Source organism: Corvus brachyrhynchos, unplaced genomic scaffold (assembly GCF_000691975.1).
Source record: "Corvus brachyrhynchos isolate BGI_N302 unplaced genomic scaffold, ASM69197v1 scaffold59, whole genome shotgun sequence".
NCBI classification, from domain to species: Eukaryota; Metazoa; Chordata; class Aves; order Passeriformes; family Corvidae; genus Corvus; species Corvus brachyrhynchos.
Window position 1 is genome coordinate 3,983,607 of NW_008246054.1, and position 9,145 is coordinate 3,992,751.

At 55.8% G+C, this 9,145-nt stretch overlaps 1 protein-coding gene across 1 annotated transcript in view; it reads left to right on the top strand.

The window, feature by feature from the left end:
• Window positions 1-1,174: 1,174 nt before the first annotated feature.
• The window catches only part of RALGDS (ral guanine nucleotide dissociation stimulator), a 44,773-nt gene continuing 36,802 nt past the window's right edge, over window positions 1,175-9,145 (top strand). Inside the window, 1 exon segment of the mRNA XM_017745593.1 lies at window positions 1,175-1,484. Coding sequence (XP_017601082.1) covers window positions 1,362-1,484 — 123 coding nt within the window. The 5' untranslated portion in view covers window positions 1,175-1,361.

The window sequence follows — 9,145 nt, forward strand, 5'->3', positions numbered from 1 at the left end:
CCTGGAGCAGGGTCTGTTCTCCCTATTTATGTCGCTCCTGCCGGGCCCAGCTAGAAGGGCAGCTGTAAGGACATAAACTCCTGTTTGTTTGAGGGCAGTGGGGATTTCCATTGGCCTTTCGTCCCGGCCCCTCTGTTGGGTACATAGCTGGCCCCAGGGGCCCCCCTGGTTGGGTGTGAAGAGATGAACCCACCAAAGTGCTTCTCTAATGCTGCCCCCGCTGGGAAGAGACACCCCTGGGTGTCACCCCTGTCACTGAGCCTGGGCTCTGCAGCTGCTGAGGGTGAGGTGATGGCTCATGGACTTGGCCCCAGGTTCACTCTTGTTTGTGAGAGCAGTAACCTCCGTGTGATCCATGTCTGCAGGTGATACATGAGTTGCTCCACGTCGAGACTCCCATTTCACTGCTACTGTTGGTGAAAATTCTGTAGGAAGGTGCTTTTGATAGCAAACCCACCCCATTTTGTGCCATACTTCCTTTAGCAGAGCTCCGGTTTGGATTCGCAGGTGCTCTGGTGGGAAAGGCAGCCGGGAATGCTCACCTGGGCAAGACTTTCCATGCACAATTGTCCTACAAACGAGGTGGTCGTCAGTACTGATGGGCTCTCAGTGCCATGCTGCATTCCCAGCGCCATAAGGTCCCTGAGCACTCTGTGGATGTGAATTATTTAAGCCTCACTGTGGTCCTTGGAGTACAGGAAGGCGTTAAGCTGAAACTGCCTCTGACAATGGAAAACAGGGATGGGAGAAGAGATGGGAAGAAAAGCGGAGGCTCCAGCTCCGACCATTCATGCTCCCCCTGTTTCACACCCCCTCATCCTTCCAGCTCTGCCTGTTTGCCTGTCACAACAGCCAGAGGGAAATGCTGTAAGTGCTGCAGACGCGGTCTGATCATAATCAGAAACCAACAGCAGGCAGGACCTGTTGTGTGTCTCCAAGACAATGCGCGGGCTTGGCGAGTGCCACGCATGTCGATGAGGCTGGGGAGCTCCCGGCGGGGCCGAGCAGCAGCCGGAGCCAGCACCGAGGTTATCCCGAGAAAAAGGAGAAGCTGGGGGCCGGCAGGGAGCCGGGGCAGGCTGGCCAGAGGCTGCTTCCCCAGCCTCGGGAGCGGCGGCGGCTGCACACACGCACGCACACAGGCGCACTCGCTCACACGCGCGCACGCTCAGCTCCCGGTGCAGCTCCTCGCCGCTCTTTGATTCGCGAGGGAGGAAACAAGACCTCGTAGGAGCGGCAGAAGCAGCAGCTGTTGGCAAGATGCGCTGACAAAATTGGACGGGGAGAGAGATCTCCAATCGGTTTCGCCGCCTGGGCTGGACCTGCTCCTGGGAGAGGAGCGGCGGAGGAGAGAGAGGAGGATGAGCAGCCCCTCCATCCCCGGGAAGATGGAGGCAAAACCTTTGTTCAACGTGCAGAAGGCTCTGGTGCAGCCTGTGCAGATGTGCATGTTGGATATCCCCCTGAGCGTGCAGGATGACGATGTAAGTACAAGGCAAGGGAGCTGCCAGCCCGGGGCCGGCTCGGGGACACGGTGGGTGTGTGAGGGGCAGAGAGGTGCTGTGACCCCACCCCGGCACCATCCGGGGGTGGTGAACTTCTGGCAAAGTTGACGATGCCAAGAGCTGGCACCGCCTCCAGATGTGACTGTTTCCTCTCTGGTGTATTTTGAGGCAGACAGTGGCGCTTGCCAAATCCAGGGCACCAAAACGAAAGCAGGGGTTTGGGAGGGAGGGGAAGCCTTTCTGTGTGCAATAAGAGTCGTGTTGTAGCTCGATGCGAAAGGGAGTGTTTGCTGTGCGTGTCCTGGCTCTGCTGCCCTGGAGTGGCTGGCGGGTGTGAAAGCCTGGGAGGCAGCTCTGCCTTCACACACCTTGGTGGCTGCCCTGCCTGGTGTCACCGTCCGTGGGCATCGGTCCTGCCCTCTCGCTCTGCTGCGGCTGCAGGTTTTGGTTCACGATGCAAAAACTGGTGTCGATTGCAGCATTGAGGCAGAGCTTTCCCAATGTGGGTCAGGGGATTACTGCTGAGGGCTCACCTTGATGCCGTAACTCTGCCCCCCACAGAAAGACCCCCCGAATGTGACTGTGCATGAGGGACCGTGGGATAAAGCTACTGGAGAACCCAAAAATCAAGGGCAATGCTTTTTAGGGCTGGTGGGCGGTGAGCGGTCGGTGTTGCACCTGTGTAAGGGTTTTGGGTGTGATCCAGGTGCTGTTAAAATTTGAGGCAAAACTTGCTTTGATTTTTGGAGCAGGGAAAGCCCAGCTCTTGCTGTGTGTGCTCAGGGTGTGTAGTGTCACTGCAGGAGCCTTAAATCTGGATTTTCTCGATGGCCACCAACTGATCTGTCACAATCACTGTTACCTTCTCCTCAGCATTATGTGTGTGTTTAAAGAGGTGAAATGACAGCACAGAAACGAGCCCAGTTCCCTTAGAGGAGGCAGTACTTTCCTGCAGGGCGGTGTGTTGGATCCTGGCAGGGTGGGGAGCCCCAGCCCAGCATCCTGAGTGTCCCTGCAGGCACAGGGGACTTGCAGGGAGCCTCCTACATTTAGAAACACCCCGGGGGGCTTTGCCAGGATCGGCGGTGTTGCTGCACTAATGAGGATAATGAGGATACCTATGACGGCCACTGCGGAGCTGCCGGGGTGTGCCGGGGGTGGGCAGCGCGCCCCGAAAGCGCAGGTGCCTCCTGCAGCATTCCTGGGAAGGAGGGAGGGAGGGCAGCCGGGCGGTGGGAGGTGGCTGGAGCCCGGGATGCAGCGGGTGAAGCAGCGCCTGGGTGCTTTATTCTCCTTCAGCTCGATTCCTAAGCAGCAGATTTCTCCGGGCTTGCGGCAGGGGAACTCCATTCCTTCTCAACAGTGCGATCTGGTGCTGGATTTCCCTGCGGCCCCTGGTGCAGCGCGGGGGATCCTCGGGGTTTGCCCGACACAGGTGGAGGTTTCCCTGCTTCCCTCCCTGCTCTGGGCAGGGGCTGGGAGCGGGCACGGGGAATGCCCTGGCCTGGGTCGCTCAGGGACCTCTGCTTGCTTGTCATATTCCTGTTTTTTTGCAGAAAAGGGAAATAATTTTTAAGAGGGCTGTGCAATGTGTTAGTGCTGGGGGTTTTTATTTGGTTGGTTGGGTTTTAAACAACTTCTACGAGCTCTCTGGAGGCTGCTGGGTGACAGCAAGTCCTGGCAGTTGTGTCACGGTGAGGTACCAGTTGGTAACTGGCACATCAGGGTGTCCCCAGCCCTCAGGTCATGGCTGGGGCATTAGTGCAGGACAGGAGACGTTAGTGCTTCCCTGTGGGAACTCAAACTGCCAGGAGTCACATTGGGAATTGGTCTCCAGCATCCCCATTTTCACATTTCCCAGCCATGCTCACATATCCCAGCTCTGGGCCCACGGATGCTTTCACCCCTTGCCCTCTCCTGCACTGGGCAGAGTGGGATGAAACCCCCAGGGGCAAGCACTGGCTGGCAGCAGCCATGAGCAGGAGGTGGATCAGGGGCTGCTCTGCCTCTCCATGCTCAGGCACCGTTCCTGGAAAGCGGGGGCACAGCAGGCCCCATCGCTGGCAGCTCCGTCTGCTGCAAAACACAGCCCGGTGGGGAAACGCCAGCAGGGAAATCCTGAGTGGCATTTTTGTCTGTGGGGTGATGGGGAAACTCCTCTTTCAGAGCTGAAATATTCCCTCAGCCAGGCAGGGTTTGGTGTCTCACACCCACCCGCAGGTCCCTGCTCATCTCCTGCCGTCGCTTCCCCGGTCTGCGTGGGCAGCGGGGAGGGAGCAGTGTTGGCATTTCCCCCTCTATTTCAGGACTTTAATTTCTATTTCAGGCTCATTAATTTCCTTTCTTCTTGGAGATGGCACAGGCAGGTTGGGAAAAGTTATGGGGCTGCGTTACCTGGGGCTCTTCTGCAGGATCCTGTCTGTCGGTGTCCATCACGTCTGGGACATCCCTGTGGGAAGGCCTGGCTTGAGAAACGGGCTTTCCTCCTGCTGCAAATCCATTCACTGAACACACAACTAACCTTTACAGGCTGGATTCCCAGAGACTTTTGACTTCAAAGCCCAGGTTGGGACACCCCACAAAAACATGAACCTCTGGCTCAGGTCTCTTCTCCCAGGGCTGCAACTCTGTTGGGTCAACATCTCAGATTCCTGTTTTTCAGGGAAACTTCTCTGCCCCTGCAACGGACTGCGTCTCCTTCGGGGACATTTCCCCAGCTGGCAGGGGAGCCCTGGAGGTGCTCATGCCTGTGTTCAGTGGGTGGCCAGCTGGAAGGGGAACATCCCCCCCAGGTTCCCCTCAATGTGGTGCTGTGTATCAGGCAGAGAAGGCTCTTGTTTCTGCCTCCCTTGACAGCTTTCAGTGGGGTTGTCAATCCCCCCTTTCATAATTCAGCCGCAGCAGTTGCAAAATTGCCCGGGCTGCCTCTTTTGCTATGATGGGGAGGGATTTCCAAAGCTTTGCTAATAAAAGAGCAACAGTTTCTATGTCTGGGAGATGGGGAAATCAATGAGCAGGCTGTTGCAAGTGACATAACGGCTTTTTGTGGCATCTCAGGCAGTTCCCTGACATGATGGAGTGGGAGGGAGCGGTGAGCCGATGCCCCGCGGGGGTGGGATGCTGCTGCCCGGTCTCAGTGCATCCCTCCTGCCTGGTGGGTCGGTCCACCCACGGCTGGGCATCCCAGGGCATCCCAGGCTGGTGCCATGCAGCGGTCACGGCCCTGTGTCGTGATGGAAACCACTGGGAAAGCCCCCCTTGCTGCAGTGCCCGGTAAATGCGGGTCAGGGAAGAGCAGCACAGCCGGGGGCTCTCCCAGCACTGCTCTCTCCGAGCTGGACATTTGGTGACGCTCTACAGAGTGAGAAGAAATCGGGAAAATCTCATTGTCCCGCTTAGGTACTTGCATCCTCCGGAGCCTGTCCTGCCGGCCTCCCCATCTTTGCCTTCTCCCTTTCTCCTCTGTGATGTCCTAGTAAGTGCAGTCGGTTTGACTTCAAAGTGGTTAGCAAGTATTTTCCACTCCAGTGAGCTAATTAGTTAAATTACATTTCACATGCTAATTTATTCCTCTAATATTATTTTTTTCCCCTCAGCATACTGAAATACAGGCGAAGATAAAAGCTTGGTTTGACCTTAGAGCCAGGCTCAGAGGAGCTGGAGATGGGAACAAATTATTAGTTCCCAGGTTTGCCGTAGCACAGGCTTATTCCCTGCCGCATTTGAGACCTCATTCCGTGGAGTTTTAAAGAGTTTTAGCTGCCTGCAACTCAGGTATCCTGGGTGAAATGTTGTCCTCTGGCACAGAGAAGGAAAACTTTCAGATCAGCAGTAACGAGCTACCAATTTCCGGCTTCATTGTTCCTGTCTGCAGCACCGGTATCACCTTGGAGCGCTCCATAAATAGCTAATTAATCCTTGCGGGAGTGGGTGGGAATGGTGTTACTTCCCCCATCGGGGCTGGACAGGCTTTAACTGGGAGTCAAGCAGGGACAGGGAATTGCTGCTGGTGTCAATCCCAGGTTGAAGCCGGGGTGAAGCGATAGCTGCCAACGGCCCCGCGATGAATCAAAGTCTGCTGTGCCTGTATCAAAGGCTGTTTCTTTTCCACTGCCTGCGTATGGTAGATGTTATCGAGAGGGAGGAGCTGAAAATGAGCTCTAGGACCATTTCCTGACCACACTTACAGTCAAAAACAGCAAATCCCTCCATCCCTGCCCTTGGCCAAACTTTCCTTTTCCTTCAGGCAAATCATCGCTCGGTTTCTTTGCAGATAATGAGAAACTATGGGAAAAGACTCCCAGGTTTAATTCTCATCCGTGAGGGCAGAGATTTAGCAGCATGCTGTAAAGTCTCGGGATTTCTGGGAGGGCTGAGCCCATCGCTCACCTTGTGTACACGTGCAGCTCCAAGCCTGTGCATGCCGTGCTGCGGGGTGGCCCTGCAGCCCCCGGCGCTGTGTGGAACCCCTCTGCTGATCTGTGCCTCTGGGCTGGTTGTCTCAGTGCTGGGGGAGGGTGCCAAAGCGCTGCCCCACGAGCCAGCTGCACGTGTGAATGTGCGAGGCCATGAACACTCTGGTTTGTGCCTCTGCTGATGCCACCCCAGGAGCTTTTGGGGTGGTGGCAATCCCGGTTTTCAGCCCTTGGCGAGCCTTCAGAGAGGGAAGAATTGATGTGATGGCTGAGTCTTTACACTGATTTAAAAGGGATGGGGAAAAAAGTCCCTGATTGCTGCTCTTTGGGTCACCGGTGCTAAAACATCGAGTCTTCACCTGTGCCTGTGTTCACACACTGAATAAACATGTGAAACACAGCCCTGGGAGTGCCAGGCCAGTAATACCAGGGTTACTACAAATAAGCAGGTAGCAGGATGGTGTTGATGCAGACAAGAGTTGCTGAAGTGGAATGAAAACACAGACCTCTGGAGCCTCAGCCAGCGTCCGACGCAGCTCCCTGGGGTACAGCCTGTCTTGGGGCTCATTCTGGCCGAGGGCTTGTCATTATTGCCTGAACTCTGTCACCTCTGGGACATCCCATTTGCAGGTTTTGAGATGCCCAGTGCTCACTAAACGTCTGTGCCTGGCCCGTGTGTGGTCACACCAGTGGGTCTGTGGTGGATACCTCACGTGTGCCACAGCTCCCCGTGCTCACCAGCACTGCAGGGGCTGGAATTGCCTGACCAGCTCTCACTGCTGCCCTGGTGGAGTTGCTGGTGCAATTAAAGCTGTGCTAATTCTCTGTGTATTGCGAGGCAGAAGGAGCCGACATTTCCAGTAATTGTTCAGTCAATCTATTTTCAATATATTTTTATAAGTGACCTGGCTGGGTCTGTGCTTGTGAGAAAACGAGGTAAGATACCCTGTGCCACATCCTCGACTGGTGCACATCGAGGTAAACCCACTGAATTTGGTGGCACCACAGCCTGTCTCTAGCTAAGAACACGATGTTCAAGGTGACCTCCTAGAGCATTTCTCTGCTTCTTTGCTCTTCCTCCCCATCCTTCAGCACCAACTTCTCTGTCTGAAGCTTGAGAGCAATGTGAGAATTTGCTCCTCGTGCAGCTTTTACTCCGTAGATGTGGATCTCCCAGAGGTACACACTCTGCCTCCTGCACTTTCCCTTTCTTCGGTGAAATGGGATCTCTTCCCTGCGCTTTCAGCTTTCTCTCTCTCTGCTCTCAATTTCCATCCCGAGGATCCCGTGGGGACCCTGGAACTCGGCAGAGCCTTTCTCGTGGCTCCAGGCTCTGCCAAAAACACGGCAAAGCGACCACGGAGCAGCTGCCTCCTGACAGTTTGATTCAATAAGGGCCCGTCAGTGCAATTTGCTGTCATCTGTCACCGTGCATCGGGCTCAGGGCAGCGCCTGCAGAAGCAGCTGTTGCAGGAGTGTGCCGTGAGCGCTGCCAGCGCTGCCCGGTGCCCACGTGTGCTCAAATAAGGCAAATCCAGTTTGCTGACTGGTTTGGCACAGCGCAGGCCGTCAAAGGCAGGTTCTTCGCTGCCTGCTTTGGGTCTTTGCCAGAGCACGGGGACAATTTGCCCCTGGCTATCCTGCCGTCCCTAAGTGGAGGTGGTGAGTTGGAGGTGTGGGTGTTCCCTGCCCGTGGCTCCATCCTTCCTCTGCACAGCCTCCCATTCTGGATCCTGCAGCGGGGCTGGAGCAGGGACAAGGCTGTCATCGCTACAGCCATTGGTTTGGAGTGTGCCAGCTGCAAACACAGGGGAAATGGATGTTCTGCCCCATTCACAACCCTTAACATAACAGCAGAGCATGGGTGTAACCCCGGGCATCTCCCATCCAGGGACTCCAGCCGAGATGGCCCTATTTAATTGCCCCGTGTTTCAAGGAGCCCTGGGGCTGTGCAGCAGCTGAGACAGCTGAGAGTGGCAATGCTGAGTGCGCCTGACACGCAGTTAAACGCCGTGAGCTGGACCCTGCCTGGCCTCGGATGTGGCTGCCGCCACAGAGGCGGTGGCACCGCTCCCTGCTGACGCGAGCTCTGCTCTTGTGGTCCGTGGTGTTGCTGAAACGCCCTCCCATCACACACAGTCGCTGCTCCTTGGGCAGTGCCGACCAGCCCCGGGGCTCCCGGCACCGCTCCTAAGCCAAGCCCTGGCTCTGGTGGATCCCCGGCCCCTCGCTGCTCACTGGTGTCCCTGTGCAGGAGAGAGCAGCTTGCTTTCGTTAAGCATTGCCAAGCACAGGTAGGCACTGCTGCTGTGTCCGGATAGGGCTGGATTTAGCCATGGGAGCTTCAAATACTGCTAAGAAACGACCCCGCCAGGAGCCTTGTCTGGTAACAACTCGATTTGGCCACTGCTGGCTGTTAAATGCTGTCGAGGTGCAAGGAACATCTTTGATTTCAGTGCAATTGCAATTGAAACCTCAGCACAGTCGGGGGGACAGCCAGCTGCAGCTCGGTGATGGCTCTTTTATGGACCTGGAGTGTTTTGGTGGCGTTGTTTTGGTATCAACACTGCTGGAAGGATTGGCTCCACTGCCCCACGAGATGGTTCTCCCCAGATCCTCCTGCCTGCCCCATCATATGACAGTGGTGTAACTGAACTGGTGGTTCAGCTGGGGCAGAACTTGTGATATTTGGTATTTTTAACTCCTGGCTCCTGGAGTCATGTGCGTGGCATCACTCATGGTGTCTGGAGAGGGCAGCACACGGTGCACCCCAGTATTGTGGTCCAGAGCTCAGGCTTTGGGGCATCACTTCCATGCAAATGCTGGTGAAGGCCTGACTTTAAGAACCTCAAAGGTTGTCTGCATCCAAAGTCTGATTTGTTGATTTTCTTGTGTCATCTCTGTGCAGGCATCTCCTCAGCGCTGTGTCCTCACTCCTCTCCTGATTTCTCTGGGCTTGTGCCAGGGTTGTCCCTGGTTGTGTTGGGGCTGCAGCAGCTTTTGGCAGCAGGACATCGGGTCTTTGCTCCCTCTTGACAGCCCAGGAGTGGGGAATCCCCAATCCCATCCTGCTGACAGCTTCCTTTGTAATTTGGGTGCTGTGAGCTCCCAGAGGACAGCTGGCAGCATCAGACCTTTCACCTGGGGATATTGAGGAGCTGTTTGGGATGACAAGGCTGGTCTGGGCATGACAATCTTGGTAGTGTCTGGCTGTGATTTTGCTGA